At 41.9% G+C, this 19,482-nt stretch overlaps 1 protein-coding gene across 2 annotated transcripts in view; it reads left to right on the top strand.

Annotated features, from left to right (window-relative positions):
* MSN (moesin) overlaps positions 1-19,482 on the top strand; it is a 73,138-nt gene that overhangs the window by 32,044 nt on the left and 21,612 nt on the right. Inside the window, exons 1-2 of one of the 2 annotated variants that reach the window (XM_074962385.1) lie at positions 1,360-1,380; positions 11,453-11,536. In XM_074962385.1, coding sequence (XP_074818486.1) covers positions 1,375-1,380; positions 11,453-11,536 — 90 coding nt within the window. In that variant the 5' untranslated portion in view covers positions 1,360-1,374. Of the gene's footprint in view, positions 1-1,359; positions 1,381-11,452; positions 11,537-19,482 lie in introns of those variants that run through there. The other variant, XM_074962384.1, reaches the window with a different exon arrangement.

Raw genomic sequence — 19,482 nt, 5'->3', positions numbered from 1 at the left:
AATGTTCTTTCTGATATTTCTTCCCATAAACTTCTGTCTTCTGAGGTGTAGTTTTATTTTAATGACAGATGATATTGTCACTGCAATCTTAATTTCAGATTTAAGAAATCTCAGACTGACCTTTTCTTAAGGTTCTCAATCATGTTGGTTTAATTTTACATGGTACAAGAGCTGTCTTCTTTGACACTTGCTGCTTGCATAAAGTAGTCAGTCTGAAAGTTTTTTGTAAAGTATTTAGGCAGCTAAAGAAGCAGGTGTCTAGTGGGATTTCCCAAACCACTTAGTGCTTAACTCCCATTGACAGGTATCTGTCTTTAGGTACCTAAATATCTCTAAAAATCTGTTTCCCAAATTCTCCTGTACTAAAACTCTTCTGTGCTGTACACACAGAACACAAGTGTCTCAACACACTCCATAACTAGAGTGTTGGTGCAGGGATACAGTCCACTTGAAATCTGGTTTCAAAAAGAGTTAAAGTATTTTTTAAATTGAACCTGTACGTAGATGAATGACAAAACTGACCTAGAAATAACACTATCAAATGTGTAACAAAAACAATCTGTTTCTTTCTTTCAATTATAGTGGTTCTCATGGGGGTGTGAAATCTAAAACAAAGTTAACTTTAGACGACAATCCTTTAAGTTTTTAATGTCCATTTAATTTCTCCCTGAAGCTGTTTAAGCCTGTATGGGGCAAAGAAGCTAAATCTTGTAATATTAGTGCAGATACTAAAGACAAGGAGCTAAAGTGGTTGGGGGGAGGGGGGAGTCCATGAGTAACAGGGAGTTCCCATCATGAGCTGCAGTAAAAGGTAATGAATGACTGTAAGGGATATACCACTTCTACAGTGATCATAGATATTAAGGTGCATTAGAAAAGTGGGCAAATAGCTAATACTTCTATAAAACAGGAATGATGAGACCCAGAGGCAAACTCCTCCAAAGTCACACAGTAAGCTGATGGCAAATCTGGGGATGGAATGCATCTACCAACCTAGTCTGGTGCCCTGTCCATAGAGCCCAAGGTCTCTAAGAGTAGAAGTAGAGAGGCCTAGTGTGTGAAAGTTAAATGGAGAAACAAAACATGGATGCAGCAGGCTTTTCTGGGTGGCCATCTGGAGAGTTAATCTTTTTCCTCCAGGTTGCAATGTGGCAGGGTTATGCTTGGAACCCTGAGTGTGCCTGCCTGCTGGTGTTCTGTTCCCTGATTAGCTTAGGAATATGAAAAGCCCCTTTAAGATTGCTGGAAGGGGGCTTGGTTTAATTAAATGTAATCCCTTCAGCAATTGCAAGCCCTTTCATATGACCTAGGTCCAGCTTCACACAAACACAGGGAAGTTTGAGAGGGAAGGGCTGGCACTCAAAAAGAAGCCAGATGTCTGTAAGTATCCCTGGTGCAACAGGTAGGGGTGGAGTGGCTTATCCTTAACATTCCTTGTAGGGCCTGTGGTAAGCAGGAGCACCCGGTGCCCTCTACTTGTGGGACTTCGTGTCCCTCTGGCAAGCTACTGGACCTGGAATATGTAAAGTGGCAGAGCCAGGATAGTTCATATTTCCAGCCAGGCTTAGAATTAATATGTAGCTGTGAGAAATGTCTACCCCTTAAACACATGTGGGTTTTGGGGGGGGGAGGGTAGAATTTCACCCTGATCATGGTGTCCTGGGCCTCTGTATTCTCTACAGAGATCTCCTTTTGATATTATTAAAGTCCTCTTTAGCAGCTTTGGACTCCTCTTATGGCTTTGCCACATTATGAATAGCTTCCCCATACAATTTCTATTATGTGGTATACTTAATTTCCTGTCCTAAACTCTGTAGTATTGCAATATGCTGTTAATCTGGAAATTTCCACCCCGGAAGTGGCTGCTTTTCCCTGGTGGGTGTATTGATTGGGGGGGTGTGTGACTCCTAAAGGAATTCAAATTTTGTATGGGTGAAAGGACTTCATAAATGTAGCCTGGTATTCTATTTAACTTTTTATTCCAAACTGTCCATGAGAAAATCAGACAACATATAAGTTTCCCTTTTTTTATAGAGCAGAGTTTTCTCCAGGAATAGCCTAGTCTGAAATGGACATAGTGATAACTTGAATCCAGTAGCCTTAATGTCACAGGAGGTGTGAAGCCTATAAATCAAACCAATAGTGTTATATCCTGTGCTCTTGAGGAGTAGCAATCTTCCTGCATTCTTCCCTCCAATAAGGATTGACTTTTTAGTAGCCCAAGAAATAATCAGTCAAGGAGTCTTGAATAAATGATACGCTAGGGGATATTTAATGTCCCTCAGATTACAAGCACAGTATGTAGGGCTCTAGCTTGGGTTGTCCATACACAAAATGGAGAGCTTGCCATCTGAGAAGGAATGTACCCCAAGGGTTTGAGGTTTGGTAATGCCCAAGTCAGAAAGCATGCTATCAAAATATGGAAGCAGGAGTATGAGGTCCATGAATGTCCTAATTGTATAAACTGCCATCCTAAATAGAGGAAGAAATAGGCAAGATGGTTAGCAATGCCAGCTTCATGTGGGTATTGTAAAAAACCTGGTAGGTTAAAACTTGCAGGTGGACAATCTGCATCATGAAAGCTTAGTGCAATTTATGATTACACTGGCAGTGCTGGAATCTGGGGAAATATTGGTGTGGGAACAGGTATGCGTCAGTAGCAGTGATTAAGTTTTTTGTGTTGTGATTAAGCAGTGGTTTTTAGGCTGTGGACCCCTGGGGATCTGCAAACTGTCTCATTTCCAAAGGGGTCAGCACCTCCATCTGAATTTTGTTTTTAGGGGTCTGCAGCTGAAGAAGGTTGAAAACCACTGTGATAAAGCAATGGAAAGTAGTTTTTGTTCAAGGCCAATGGACATTGATATAAGGGCTCAGTTAAGATAACTGCCCCTCTTTTGGGAGTTAGGGGGCAACTGCCTTCCATGCCAAGCTACACTAGGACCTAAGCTCTGCTATGCAGTATCCATTTTTAAACCCCCCCACACACACGAACAGTTGCTGCCTGATATGAAATGTTTTCCATGGGCAAAACTGATTGGGAAAGCCACCCCCGCTTTAGGTACTCAAATACAAAATGACTTGCAAATATCTTTTTGTGAACGATAGCAGAGTTTGACTTGCCAGGTTCCCAGGGTTCTTGGGGTGGCTTAACTGTTCATGAGTACTCAGCTGGCTGATCCGATATATGTGCATGTGTTAAATCCTACAAGTTCAGTGAATTTCAATAAAGCTACTCTATTCAAAAAATCATACCAGAAGTGTCATTCTATCCTTCCTTTCAGGGAATGTCAGAATATCACAAATGATACCATGTGAGGGTATACACATCCGAAATAGCATAGTTGAACTGAATAGCTTGCAAGTAAAACAGGTTGGAATTCGTTTCCTAAAGTATTCAGCAAATACTTGGGAATAATGGGTACATCTGTAGAAACTGTAATTCCTTTCATGTGTGAATAAAAAGAGCTAAACTTGCAACTGAAATTTGTTAGCCAATTATTGCACTGAATTCCCCTCCATTTGAGCCCTCTGCTCAGCAAAATGCAGACTGGTAAAATGTATTATCTTGCTTGACTTTGACTTCTGTCATGTGACTGTAAAAGTGGGATCAGTCCCAGTCCACAGATCCACTAAATTCCCAACATACAATGTGAATGTGGTGTACTTGTTTTCAGACTAAGGGGGAAAGGCTCTCTGGTCAAAGCAGCAATGACTGACTCAGCATATAGAGTTGGGTCATATGGTGGTTTGGTCATCCTTTGTTACTTGCCTCTTGTTTGCCAAGCTGAATTTGTGCCTGCTTCATTCATCACTAAGAGGTGAATAACACAGGCCCATCTTAATTATCCATGACTTACCTCAGGTCATTCCTGATCCTGGGCTTGAAGGAAGTGATATGCTGAGTATCAGCTGGATCAACCCTGTCCCTATTCAGCAACAGTGCTTATTCTTGCTCTTCCTTACAAGCATGTGTGTTAGATGAATTTGTGACTTGCAAAATTCTTTTTGCTCCATATGCAAAGAGTCATGTGAAATTTACTGAAATCAGTTCTTTAAAATACTGAAGCAAAACTTCACACCAATTTTCAGTGAATGTCTGGTTAGGGTGTGCAGAACACTGACACACATAACCCACAATATTTAGATGCTAAAAAAACTTCTTGTATTGTGGCTTTAAAATGCAGTAGTCTCCCACAAACACTCAGGGAGGCCATTTGTTAATACCCTGGACTGATTACAACATGTAAAATCTCTTCTCCCAGTACCTTTGCACTTTCTATTGCAGCAACTCTGAACCTCAGAGCAGGGGGGAACCCTTCAGCTAACTAACAGCACACTTGATTAGTACGGGAGTTGGGCATATTCTTTCATCCCTGCACCTAGGCATGAGTCAGCCTATTGTAAAGTAATCAATAAATAAGGCAAGTGACTCTGGGGCAGCACTTTCAGATAAAGGAGACTCCATGTCTGCTTATATACCAGTGGAGAAAAAGGAACACTAGGTACCAGTTGTATCAAATGTAGTAGGAAATACTATCATGCAGCCTTAATTTGGCCTGACTAAATTTATTTTCCTGTTTGCCATTCTTATAATGTAGCTACAGACCAAACCACCCTGTTTAGTTTACTGCTGGTTATTAAAAGAGGGCAGGGGGATTATTCTTCCCCTCTGAACAACTGAGAATAACTGATGTTCCTTTCTAATGCTCTGGCACTTATTAGTGAACCTATTCAGGAGTTTACATGGAGGAAGGGGATAAAGGGTGGGTATGGAAGGCATAGGTGGAATGTTAAACTTTTGAAGGTCTGTTGCAAATAGATAGTGGTACCAGGCACCTAGTATCACTTCTCTCCAGTTTGATGCTGCTGTGGGAGGAGGTGTTGATCCCTGATGATGGTTTCTGAAGCTATATATTAAAAGGCAATCTTGCTAGTTGCAGCTGTTTTCCATACAGGAACAGGCACTGCTCTGACTTAGAGGGCCTGGCCTGTGTAGGAGGCCTTGCCTTCGCAGCAGTGCTGTCCAGGGCAGCAGGAAATTGTGTTGTAGAAGCAATTTCGTAACTAACTGCTTTTTTTTAATTAAAGTGGTAAAACAATGGGAACTGCTCTCTGTAACAGTTGGAGGAGTTGCTGGGATTCTGGCTGTTTCCTTTAGGGAGATGTTAGCAGTATTGTCTGTTTCATGACTAGCATCTTCTCCTTCCTCTTGATATCTGGTGTGGGGGGTTCTTAGGAGTCCTGTTAGGGAGGAATACTAAAAAAAGTACCACAGCCATAATATGCAGCAAGAGCCATTTCTTTGGAAGCACTTTGCACAGTATTGAGCTGTAAATTAAATTTAATGTTGTAGAAACAGAAGTGGAGGGAGAATAAATAGTTCTGCAAGCCTGTCTCTTCCTTTTGATCGGTAAATTGCTCGTCGGCTCAAAGGGCTAGCAAAAGATTTTTCCCTAGTAGAGGTGGCCTCTAAAGGTCTAAACAAACTAGTTTTCATGGTCACACACGTACATCAGTAAGTGCATTAAAAGTGCTAAGATGGATAGATTTATTGGGTTGCATTAAATAGAAATATAGTGAAACCTACCCCGGCAGTCCTCCTGAAGTGGAAGTCTAAAACTATAAAAGCCAGTAAATCCCTTAACTGTGGGGGGTGTGTGTGTGTGTTTTTTTTGTTGTTGTTTTTTTAGCTGTTAAGGGTTTGTCTTAAACCCTCCAATACATTAACAACTCCTTTGGAAAGGAAGGACATGAAGTGTTTTTAGAATGCCAGCTTTCTTTCATAAGCACGCAGAAGTATCTTTCTGGGCTCTTATTGGAGGGAATGGTTTTTCCCTGCTCTTATTAGTCACTTCATAAAAATTAAATATATAGTAACCCTACAATGAATGACAGACCTGGAATCTCATATGCCCTGTTACCCAATTGGGTTACTCTCCCTTATATTGGGGAGTAGCTGGTTCTTTGGAATGGAAAATATTAGCCTGTGAACAACCAGTTAAACATGAGCAGTGGTGTCAGCACCACCCGTGCTGACTCTTAAACTAAATTGCTGTTGGTACTTGTGTATATGGAGAAATCACTTCACCTTTGCCATGTCACCATGCCACTGCCAGACAGTGCTCTAGTCTCTTGCTCATGCCTGGTGGCAGGATGCATTGGTGAGCGCATATAGGTTTTTGGAGGGGAAAACATTAGAACTACTTACAACTTTGTAGAAGACTTGTTTGCAACTCAATTTGGCTGGTGAAGGACACAAACACAATGCTCCTAGAAAAGAGTCTGACTCTGTGTTCAGTCCCCTGAGCGAGTCCAGGACTCGCAGGTCTTTACCTTTCTTCTGCTAGCATTTGGAAGCAAAAACCTACTAGATTCAGGAAAATGGGAGTTGAGTTCCTTGCTTTGCCACATGCTCACTATGCAATCTAGGGCAGGTCACGTCAACTCTACACCCACTTCTGCATCTGTGAAATGGGGAGAATACATACCCCATGGCTGTTAGTACATCAGACCTGAGGAAATTTCGCTTGAGAGAGAAGTGCAAGGTAGAAACAGCTTAAACCTCCTGCTCGCAGTAGTTTTAAGAATCTTTAGCACAATTATTTATCTGTATTTCATAAACACTGGTGGTAAAAAAATTGTCCTTTTAATCCCTTCCACCCCAAAAAAATTCTAGTATCTCATAACTGACAAAGGAAACAGCATGCAGTGCTATGGTGGGATACAATTCTCTTGTCTAATGTCAAGCATAGTGATCAGTATTTATTTATATGGCACCCGTACTGCTGTGGTATTCCCCATAATCAGCAGAGTATGAGGCTTTTTTGTTAACCTTAAAAAACCCCACCCCTTAAGATGAACTAGGAAATACTTTAGCTGATGGCTCTGCCAGGCACTGTCCCATCAAAGGTGATATATGCACTATGTATACTAACATCACTTCTGCTTTATCACTTAAGAGTAGACTGAGAAAAGTTATTCTTCGTAATCTGTATCTTTTTACTATCAGTTCATTTAACTGATGGGGATGGAACCGCTCCTACACATATGACAGTGTCTCTCATTAAGGGACCATACTTTTAAAACATGAGCCATGTGCCCATCCTCCTTTATAAGTGTAACAAGCCTGACCTTTTATCTGCTTACTGGGTTAATAAAGAGAAACTCCACTTCTATTTTAAACAGTAGAACTTTGCTAATCCTTTTATCACCCAATAACACATGGACACAAACTAGCTTCTCTGAAAAAATGTTTCACTGTAGTGAGGTACCATATTTATCTTTGCAAAACTTAATACAGCATGCTGGCTAGCATAGTATGAGATTATAAATAAATGAAACCAATTGCACTATTGCTGCTATTTGGCTAATAGATCACAAGAAGCGCTCTCCTTCTGATTTCTTGCTAACTCACAAAATTCAGTTATTCAGTAGTTCCCTCAATTATTAGTGCAGACAAGTGAGGCCCCACTGTATTTAGGGGTGGCTTTACAGAGCACCTACTTATCTCACAATTTAAACTGGCCACTGGAATCTATATACAGTACACTGAATTAAGCAGAACTGCATAGGTCTCAAGATTTTATGCCTGCTTCTAATCTTTTTCATTTAATTAACTCAGCTTGAGCAGAAAGAGTTGGTAGAACCTTCAGAGTGGGGAAAATGCAAATATTTAACTCAAATAGTTACCTATGTTCAGTACTACAAGATTCTTAAAGATTTTTATATACTGAACAGATTGGTAGTAGAATAGGCTTAAATGCACTGAAGTAAAAATAGGCCCCTTACTGCATGCCCAATTACTGTGATGTAGCAGTGTCGAGCATTGCATCTTAACTCTGTGGGCACAAATAGGTTTAAAAGATTATAGAATCCTGGATGTAGGACTGGTACTACCATCCATCAAGGCCGCTTCACTTTAAGGCCTGATCTGGAAAGCAACTTTTTAAAATATTATTCTGTCCCAGGATATAAAGAACCAGCCACAGATGCTACATTCTGTCTTCTCCTTATTAATTGGAACTGTGGGCTGAAGTGTCAAAGCCAACATTGTCTCTGATATCAGCCTAACTCGCTTGCCCAAGCAGAATGTCCTTGGCCAGCAGTCATCTTTTTTAACCTGTAAAAAAGAGGGTGAAATGATTGCTCCTCCACCAGTGATCAGCACCAATAGTAGTAAAGCTTGGAGAAGAGGACTAAGTCGTTGCAGAGGATAGTACTCAAAAGACCATTGTGGCTGAATTGTGTAACCTGTCTGACAGTTGACTCTTTAAAAAAACAAATATCCTTGTTCTTGTCCATATGTGCCACTAACAAGGGAGGAAAAACTGCAGATGACAGCATGCCTCCTGGCTACTTAATTCAGCTGGCAACACAAGAATGCCTAGCTAGACTGTGTATTTTACTAGCCAATTGTTCTGTTCACAGTGGTGTTCAACTGATTGATACCATGCTAAAGGAGGTGACAAATAAGTAGAGCCAATGTAGATACCCAGAATCTCTAGAAGAGCCGCCTGTGAGGATATTTCAAGATATCCTAACAAAGCACTGAATGCTGTACAGGAACTACAAAAATGTAGGGTTAAAGTTGTATTATAAATCAGCCAAAGAAGGCGGAACAGGCCAATTTAAGGCTTGACTCAAATATTTTTCGTACTGCATGGTGATGGAACAGTTAACCATGCTGGCATCTTGCACTTTATTCTGCCGTAGCATTATCCCAGGGAGTGGGGGAATTGGCCTGTTGAGGAGATATTTCAGAAATGCGCATATTTGGGCACAGTGAACTTCTCCTGTATGTAAAATGTAGGATTAGACTAGTTCCTGCATTAAATAGACAAAGCCTTTTGTTCCTGTCTTTCCACAGATGTTCTTTAGTTTTGTGTACTGCTATCTCGTTAGCAGAGGAAATGGTATGTTAGTAGCGATGAAACCTGTCTAGGTAGACAAATTACTCTGAACCAGCTTAATTCATAGCTGTATTGGGTGGTTCCTCAAACATTTCTCTGCTGACTCTTGCTTTTTTGGCCTATAGTGTCATGGTTAACAACTCTAGTCTAAACTTGAGTTTGAATTTTTATTGGTAAAGCCAACCCACTTGGTGTCTTGTCCCTCTTTAGGAGGGGGCTGGTAGAGCTAAAGGGAGAGTTGGGAAGGGTCTATCATCTTGAAGATGACAGCTGGTATCTGTATTTTAAAAAACAGTTTGACTCCTGGCAAGCCAGGGGTAACCATAGCACAGTTCTCTGTATTCTCATTGATACATTGGGTATCTTGTTTTGCATAATCCTGAAAATTTGGTTTGGGTGTCTGGGATGGGAGAATACTAGAACACAGTTTGTTCTAAAAGTACCCTCCCCACCCAGCTAAAAATACTTGAAGCACAATGTACATAGGTCTTAGAGGTTTTTTCCCTTCTATATAAACGGATAGATATGCAAACAGAAATGGGTTCTCAAACAACTTGTCTCCCCCTCCCCCCCCCCCTTTTTTTTTTTTTTTTTTTTTTTTTGCTACTGAAAGTCCTAACATTAGCTTCACTGACATTCTTGTAACTCATCCTGTCCATTTTCAAGCAGGAATTTTTTTCCCCCACTCAAATCTACAAGGAGAAATCTCCTTTTAACAAAGGAAAATGCAGCTCTGCACTGAATTAGTATCTTGATAGATGTTCCAGAGAGGTCTGAATGGAATCACAGCTCAGTCATACAGTAGTATTCAAAGAGGAACCCTTCCCACCTTAGGCTGTGGCTACCCTAGAGCTTACAGCCATGCAGCTGCATAATATAACCGCTCTAAGCCAATGGGAGAGAGCTTCCCCTATTGGCTTAACTACTCTAGCCCTCTGAGCTGTAATAGCTCTGGTGGGAGAAGCTCTCCCACTGACATAGCGATATGTACATGGTGCTTAGGTTGGCATAACTTGTCATTTTTGGGGGTGGTTCTTTCACACCCTTGAGTGACTTAACTTTATCCTGCAGTAAGTGCTAGTGTAGACCTAGCCTTAAGTGCGTAGAGCAAGGGTAGGCAATCTCTGGCACGCATGCCAAAGGCTGCACGTGAGCTGATTTCCCCCCCCCAGTGGCACACACACTGCCTGGGTTCTGGCCACCAGTCTGGGTGGCTCTGCATTTTAATTTAATTTTTTTTTTAAATGAAGCTTCTTAAACATTTTAAACTTATTTACTTTACATACAACAATAGTTTAGTTATATATTCTAGACTTGTAGAAAGAGACCTTCTAAAAATGTTAAAATGTATTACTGGCACGCAAAACCTTAAATTGGAGTGAATAAATGAAGACTTGGCACACCACTTCTGAAAGGTTGCCAACCCCTGGCATAGAGAAACCCTACAGGATTCAAGCAGTTTTCATGGGGGGTAGAATCTAGTCCCTAGAATATATAGTCTAATAGAGGCTCTAATGCACCTTTAATTTGGGACTGAAGGCTGTTCCCCTTCCCAGTCCCAAAATCCAAACTAGGGCGGCCCCATTCTTACTGTGAGCAATGTGTGTGGTTTTTTCCCTCCCAGACATAAAACACCACAAATTTACACACTGCATAGCCCTCAAATCCTTACGCTCTTGCCCCACCTGTCAAAGGTTTAGTAGGGTCAAGACCTCCCTACAGCAATCTACAGTATATTTATTTGTTGAACATGAAATCTTAGAGTACTGTGTAGAAAGGCATTCCTCTTGCAGTCCAGAAGAACTACAGGGTAGCTTGTCAGTCCTACAGCTTTGTGAACAGCATGTATGCTTTCAGAGGATCCTGTCTCTTTAACAGAAGCGAGGTGTGGGCAAGCTTCTGCATCTTATCAAATCTGAAACTTGACACTCTTGTCCTCCCTACTCCCAAGATTTGCATGGCAGGGTTTTGGCTACACAACTTGCCTCAATCAAAGGAAGTTGTAGCCATATAATTCTTGATAGACCTCTTGAGCAGTTGATATTTCTGAGCCTATTTATAGGCTCATGAGTGGGATCTCCTGGTCTGAATGGTGGGCTTTTAGAGAAGACAACCAGCAGTTTCAAGTGCTTTCCCTTCTTAAATATGATGGAAACTGTTGGCATGTCCTCTGTAGAGCACTAACTTTTATGTGTGTTTACAAGCTATAATATGCCATTTTACACATGTACATTTTTAGATTGGATTAACTTTGTTAGAAGGGATGTAAACCTTCCTGTTTCATCACTGAGATGAACCATTCACTGACTTGGGTGGGGCGAGAGGGAGGAGGTTAAGAAGAAACTCCCCATATGGGCTGTCTACCCACTTAAGGGTTTTTTGCACCTTTATCCAAAGACTCCAGCACTGGCTGTTGTAGACTGGGGGTGGGACTAGATAAATGGACCACTGGTCTGATGTATGACAGTTCCTATGTTCCCTGTAATACTATCACACAATTAGGAACACCCATTGTAACCACTTTTTTTTTCTTCTTTTTCTAGATCAGTGTGCGAGTTACCACCATGGATGCTGAGCTGGAGTTTGCCATCCAGCCCAACACCACAGGGAAGCAGCTCTTTGATCAGGTAAGGTGACACAACTGCAGAAAACATGCCCTTAGTACTGACTTTGCTAGCTCCCCACCGCTTCATAACTATCCTCACCCATTAGCACACACTCGCCACTTACTCTTTTGAGGCCTTTAAAAGAGAATCTAGCATCAAGGAACCGCATGTTTTCACCCCCACCTCATTTTTGTATATTTTAAGTCTGAGAGTGCCAGGAGCTATATCTGCCCCCACAGTGCTTACACTCTTGGGCAAACTGCATACCAAGAGGAGGGGAGAGGCTAAAATACACTTTATTTTTAAAAATATTAACTGTCCTGAATCACCTCTCTCCCTACCATCATTAGTTAGCTTATTGTAGGTGTGTTGGTAGGAATAGCCCCTAGGAGGCATTTGAAAGAGTGAGAGTTGTGCCTTTTCAAAATAAAAACTCCTCTTTGTACAAGTTTCAGCAAATGAGTTTAGTGAAATGATGTGCGCTATAATGTGCGCCAGAGTTTGACAAGGAGGTTCTTACTACTGTAAGTCACTTTCTAGATTCAGCTGTCTTTATCTTGGTGGACTGGCTTTCCTCTGCATTCTACGCTTATTGGCAGGGTGGATTTCCCCCTCCCTCCTCCCCTCTCAACTCAGGCTAAACAGAAGCAGGGAGACATACGCAGCCCAAACGTGAAGCTGTGAAGCCATGGACATTATCAATCGCAGCTGTTGAGAAACTGACTGACAGACTCCATTACACATCTCAACTGTAATCCCAGAGGCCTTATCCAGGCTACTGCCCAGCTGCTCAGAGCATCTGTTCAGCCTGTGGAGAGTGATGCAATCATGTCTTGTAGACAGTGGGGACTTTGTCGAGCTGCCGTTGGGGGAGGTGGCATGCAGTAGAGGTGGAGGGAGGAAGAGATCACAGGCGTTGGCTGCGTGCAGAAGAGTCTCTGTGAACAAGAAGTCTTATTTTCGTTTTCTTTAACTTTTGCCTGGTGATTCCTTCATGTGTATGTTTAACATGGGTGTGGTTCACAAGAAACCCTAGACATTCTGGGGCCAGCCTTTGCACTGCATCTGGGCTAGTGAGGAAAGAAAAATCAATTATGGCTACTTTCCCCATAAAGCTGACTACCTCATTTGGGACCAGAAAGCTTAATTTTGTACCGCAAGGTCACTTAAAGGTGTTTTTTCCTTTCAAACACTAGACTGGTCTGAATGTTCAGATAGTAAATTTTCTCTCTTCTGATGCTGCTTCACTGCAAAGCTGCAATTTAGAGGAATAGTTTGACAGATTATGCTATTTTTGTCATGGAGCAGTACCTCAAGATATTCAGTGAGTAAACCAAAGTCTTGACTTACAGAGGGCTTGCATGGACTGTTAGCATGTTACTGAACAGCAGTAGCTCCAACACTTTTAACCTTGTGACCCACCTTTTAAATATAGCGGTTGCATGGTCCATAGAAATGACATTGTTGAAACCCAAGAGCATGAGTGTACACAAATAAGGGTAGGGACACTGCACTGTTAATTTTATTCCATCATTCAGCAGTAGCCCTTGAGATGCCAGATGCAGAATGAATTAAGAGCTTGATGTTCTCAAAGTGTTTTCCCTTGAAACTACTGTCATACTGTGTGTTTGGTTTTTTTTGGGGGGGGGGGGGGTTCACCATGTCTCCTGTTCAAGGGTCAGGCTTTAATACTCCTAACCACACAGAGTAAGGTGCTACTCAGCAAGCACACCACTAACTTCAGTTGATGTTCTTGCAGCTGTAACCCCTAACCAATGAGAATAGGGGGTTCCAAATCTTCTCCATGTGGGTCTGCAATTTTGATGGCTTTGCGCTCCCAGGGCGGCAGAACTTTTCCACAAAGCACGCACTGATGCTGAATTTAGTCTTTACCGTGAATAAGTCTGTATTTGAGAAGCATCTATCATTCTTCATATACACCTTCTAATTTTTAATAATTGATAACATTCTTTTTTCATTCATAGCCCAGAGAGAAAGCGGGATCGTTGGCTTTTGAGAATTTTGGCCAATGTAGCTTGTTTTTAGGCACTGGCTTTTTTAAAGTTACCTGGGTCCCCAAATATTTTGACACCTGAAATGGTCCGGCACACATTCATCCAAAGGTACTGAGCATCCACAGCTGACATGTTAATGCTATGCCATGCTAGGTGCTCCTGAAAATTGGGCCATTTCTGGTAGGTGCCTAAAACATGAGTTAAATCTAGATGGCCAACATTTTCAAAAGTGACTACTACTTTTGAGCAGAATTTGTTTTTGTCAAGACTGAAGCATTTTTCTGCTTGCCTCTGTTACTTCCCTTTTTTGTTTCTGGTTTCTCTCCATTCCCTGAGCTATTAAAGGGCCTACTTCTCTCGCGCCCCCAAACTATGCATAGTTTGCATAGTTGAGTCAAGATACGAGATCTTCAAGGATTAGAAGGCTGAATCTTAAAACTGTGTAGAAGCTTCACTCGTGGGTTAAACTTTTAAAATCTTAATGGAAGAATTTCAAAGAATGAGTGGTAATTTGACCCTCAAGGAGAGGGAAATACACTGGCATATGACTAAGGGTTTCCACAATACATCAGAGCCAGGATACAGAACAGTTCCTCTGCTACCTTTCCTCCTGTTCTCATTTTTCAATTATCTGCATTATCATTATAGCTGTCAGATACAGATATACTAAAATTAATAAAGGAGAGAAATTGCACTAGATGGTGGTGTCCATCCATTTTGTGGCTTGACAAGGGCAAAGAAGATTCTTGAAAGCTTCCCAGTAGGCCATATCTGGTTAATACATAATATGTGGACAGTTGGGTGATCTTGCCATCTAGAAGACTGTCTGTCTGATTTGTAATCTCCTGCTGCTCACTCCCCAGGGAGTATGTGGAAGTGGTGTATGTAGTCCTTGACGGCTGTGCATGTCCGCCTCACTCTGGTGACTCTGTGTGGTAGTTCTAGGAATATGGTCCTGGGGGTGAGGAACAGTGAGGGGGCTAGGTACTGAAAAAGTACCGTTTAGCCAAAGGACTCCAGAACAACAGTGATTTCAAATGGAAACTCTTGGGTTGGGAAGATGAAGGTTCTGCCAAGGAAAAGTGAGCGATCTAGAAACACTCTGAGGAGTGAGATGAAGTAGGCATTGCATTTATGGGTATCAAGATTTCCCTCCAGCAGCTCGGCCTACTGCAGACAGAACGTCAGGAGGGGTGAGGAACTTTAGAATCTGCTGCTACATCAGTGCATTGATAAAGAATCTAATCTGTCCCCTAATGCTGCCCTGGCATTCAAAAACTGTCTCTGGACAATTGCAGAAGGGGGAAGTTTGATTGCAAAGGAAATATGCCATTCAGATTCAGTAACAATAGGAAACGTACTGCTCCTGTCCTGAAATAAGACTGATTATTCCGTATTTATTTTTGTTTCTTGACCAAATGTTCTAGCCTGGAAAGACTGCCCTGGTTGAAAATGGTTTAGTTAGTTCGTCAGAGGTTTGCACAGTCTGGGGAGGCTAGAGTGAGGAAAAGATTGTTCTAGCACCCTTATGCCCAGTTTCACCTGCATGGGGAACCAAATGACAAGTACCCAGTCAAAACATGTCAACCTCAGTGTGGCTGCTTACAAAGAGAGCTGCTTTACTGGTCACTTGCCCTAATGTTGGGTCAGGGTTTTTGTTGAATGTACAGTATAACACTTCGGGAATGAAGGTTGTTTGTAACTCTGAACAAAATGTTACGTTATGTTCTTTCAAAAGTTAACAACTGATCATTGACTTAATACAGCTTTGAAACTTTAGAAGAAAATGCTGCTTTCCCTTTATTTTTTAGTAGTTTAACACAGGACTGTACTATATTTGCTGCTGCCTGATTGTTCGGGTTCCAAATGAGGTGTGTGGTTGACTGGTCAGTTTGTAACTCTGGTGTTTGTAACTCTGAGGTTCTACCGTATTTAAGCTGGTTCAGAGAACCACTTGTCATGAAAAGTACCATCAGGCATTATAACCCAAACATGGCAAATGAGCTCAGGGCTATATTGGAATATTATAACTGTTGCTCAGAATATAACAGTGTAAAATAGTGAGTTGATAAGTATAACCAGAAAGGCCAAAGAGCTTGGCTGCAGCTGCTGATGTAGAGAATTTTAACGATGTGCATGGAACAAGCTTCATGATGGATGTTCAATTGGGGAATTTTTGGAAACTACATACTGGAGTTCTATCAAATGATCTAACCTGGCAGGGGGTGGTGAAGGGAGAGGCATGAAATGGGTGTAGGGCTGTCCTCTCATGGTATTTTGCTCAGTTATTAATACTACTTGTGCCCTCATTCAGTGGACTGCGGCCAAATCGTCCCTGCATGTCTGATTTGGTTAGCTCTGGTTGGAATCCTTCTCGTGCTTCCACATCAAGTTCAAATACCTCTGCCTACTACAGTTCTGCACTGCTGGGCTCTGCTGTCATCCTCTTTCACCACCACTTGTGCAGTGCTTTGCCAATCACCTTGCCTCTCTGATCCCTTTGTCTTTTCCTTTGCACTTGATGTATTCTCCCCCCCCCCCAAAAAAAAAAAAAGAGCCTCTACATCTGCTCTCTATCCTCTGCACCTGATCTAATGCACTTGCATAAAGAATGAAGTGGTTTTTCCTAAAAGTTCACTTCTTGCAGCTAACCATTTTCTCCTGTTCTCGCCTAGTAGTTCTAGGTTTTTTTTGTTGTAGACCTGTGCCAAGCCACAACTGCATATTTAAGTAACTTGGAGTCATTTCTCCACCCTGTCTGCATGCTGCCTAACTTGAACTGTAGACCTTTTATGGTAGGGGGCATATCTTGTAACTTATGTGTAAAATGACACACATGGTGCAGTGCAGAACTGCATTTCTTTCCACAGCTACTACTAATGGACATTTTGGACTGCACATTCAGCTGCAACTCTTGCTTTGCCATTACATGGGCCTTGAGGCTTCCTTTTGGCTTTGCCTGTGAATAGAAGACTCATCCTGCTTTGCTTCTTGTCCGAAGAGATTTTCGGTACAATGGGTAAGACCCATTGGAACCGATGGAACCAGGTTACAGTGCTCTGGCTTTGGTTAATTACTTCTAGGCTTATAGCTGTACTAGCTGCTTTAAGTTATGGCATGCTCTTAGGATAAAATTGGGTCAGCTGTCACTTCTGCATGGCTCCTGGCAGCCACATCTATTTCAGCACCTTGTTGAGAAACACTTTTTTGCCTGAACTGATAAAGCCAGCCTGCAGTTTGTTTGTTTCTGAAGCAGTGTATGGATATCATGACGTCAGGCCTAATCTTGATGCTCCCTGGAGCCATGACAAGGACGGGGGGTAACTTTCTGCTCTGTTCCAAACAGACTCCTAGCACTGGCATTTTCTTTCTTTCATTTGAGAGTAAATGAGACTTTGAGGGTAGGAATTGTTAGATCTGAGTTGAGCTGTTCTTCTCATACCTTACTAAACTTAGCAAAACTAGTATCCAACTTGTGATCAAACCTTCTGATACACAACTGTAATGGATATGAACATATTGTAGTGTGTGCAGCTGACTTCATTCAACCACATTCAAGTGCAGCCTGTGTATAGCTAGCCCTACATTATGTATATTTGACCTGCCAGTGAGTTCATTGGACCTCTTCTCTTTCTAGCTACCATACTCGCCTTATGTAAAAGTGCAGCAAAAAATTGTTACCTTATATTCATTTTAAATCACTTCAAATATGAATTGAACTAATTCTGACAGTTAGTTCCCATGACTTTCATCTTATTAAACAGTGGCTTCACTAGAGCAGGGTGTAGTGTGTGGTTGGCTGCAGAGATGGTTTCACAGCCGTTTATTTTTAAGTGCTGACATTTGTTAAACTCCCCCTCCTTTTTCTATTCAACTTCTGTTAAATGTTCAGTAGTAAACTAGGTGGCTTTCTCCATTACGGAGCAGCCCAAGACTGTAAAGGCTACTCTCCTGCTTGCCTCTTCCTGTAATGGGGAGACTAGTTTTAAGCTGTTATTTCTATAACCAACTACTTTGATGTATTGATCCACCCAAGAGATGCATGAGTCCTTCTGCCTTGCCTGTCTCTAACAGCTGCAGATGGGCTTTATTGCAGCCTTTTGTACATCTCTAATATCTGGCTTTTTTTTTTCTGGGTGCATGGGCAATTGTATGCCTGACTTAAGTATAGAACTACGAAAATTACATACATGCACGAACAGACAATTTTCAGTTGCAAATGGTCAGCTGGGGGTTCATATAGCCATTTGTATAAACCAGTCCTAGTTACTGATGTTGTTCCATAGGGTCTCAGTATTGTGTGAGGTTTTTTCCTAATTATTCAGCTGCTGTAGATGCCTCTGAATGTCAACACTTTTTTCAGCTGAATAGTGAAACTGTAACACTCTACAGACAATTGATGGGAGGCTCTTTTAGAATTTATGGATTAAATGAGTTACTGAGGGCTAATCTACACTGGCAACACTAAAAGCGCTGCCACGGTAGCACTTTAATGTGGCTTGTGTGGTTGCAGGAGAGTGATGGGGGAGAGCTCTCCCAGCGCTCTTAAAAACCCACTTCCACGAGGGGCACGGCTCCCAGTGCTGGGGCCCTGTCTACACTGGCGCTTTACAGTGCTGAAACTTGCTGCACTTGGAGGGTGTGTTTTCACACCCCTGAGCGAGCAAGTTGCAGCACTCTTAATTGCCAGTGTAGACACTCCCTTAGTTATGGAGCTACGGGTCAATCAAGGGGCTCTGCTGCCATCACTCTGCTTAGCCCCTTGCCTGGTTCTTCCTTCGCTGCTGCTGGAGTGGTCTGTAAAGCACCTGTGAAATGGCAACTTCCCTGGTTTGTGGATTAGTGTGAAGACTGCAACATCAACACCAGTTTATTTCCCCCTCCCCCCCTCATTGCATGTGGATTAAAGAGTAAAATATAGCATGGCTTGAGACGCTTAATACTTAACTGTTACATTGTGGGTGTCTGCCCCCTTAATACTGCTACATATGGTGCAGAACATTGCTTTATTTTTAAATTGTTTAACTATAGATGGGGGTAAATGATTCTCTGATAGACAAACTACAAATTCAGTAAGTAACTTGTTCCTTTAAACTGCTTTGGAGTCCTACCCCAATCTCTTCCCTTTCTCCCTCCCTCTTAAATGTTTCCTCTGACGCCCTCTTCCTACCATAGATGCCACCAGCTACATTTTGTTTTACCTCCAACTACTATGTGGTTACAGAGAGGAAGCAGGTTTCAGAGTAACAGCCGTGTTAGTCTGTATTCGCAAAAAGAAAAAGGAGTACTTGTGGCACCTTAGAGACTAACCAATTTATTTGAGCATAAGCTTTCGTGAGCTACAGCTCACTTCATCGGATGCAGTAGTTCACTTGGTTGGTTGTGTCTGAGGAGCTCTTCCTGGTACAGCTGGGTTATTTTTTTTCTTTTGAATGTGTGGTGCACAGGCTGGACTTCTCTAACTAGAATTTAAATCCAGATAGTCTTGTTCAAAGAAATCTGTGTTTAGGCTGGTGGAATTTTTGTTTACTACCTACAGAACTAGCAATAAGAGACCATTAAGTGGAAGCTGCTTGAAATAAAAAAATCACACACATTCAGTCTTTTGCATGCCTTGACTTTGTACAACACCATACAGCCAAATCTCAAAACAGACCTGCAGAGTCCCTTTCCACTTCCCCCAGCCCTACTCTGCCACAGACTTTTTTTTTTCCTCCAACCCACAGAGCAGCTCTACTTTTGACCTGTTGAGCACCTAGTAATCTCTGATCCTGTTTTAGTCTACTTCTTTCTCCTCCTGTTTTATCATCTCCTCTGGACGTACAGCCCACATCACACTTCTTTTGTAAAAGCCCTGGCAGTGGCTCCCTAGCCAGGCTTTGCAGTTTCTGGAACTACTTTTTGGAGGAGACAGCAGCCATCAGCTACTGGTGAACACTTAAAAAGTGGCAA

The sequence above is a fragment of the Natator depressus genome, chromosome 9 (genome assembly GCF_965152275.1).
Source record: "Natator depressus isolate rNatDep1 chromosome 9, rNatDep2.hap1, whole genome shotgun sequence".
Lineage (NCBI taxonomy): Eukaryota > Metazoa > Chordata > Testudines > Cheloniidae > Natator > Natator depressus.
This window is presented reverse-complemented; position numbering and strand designations above follow the sequence as displayed.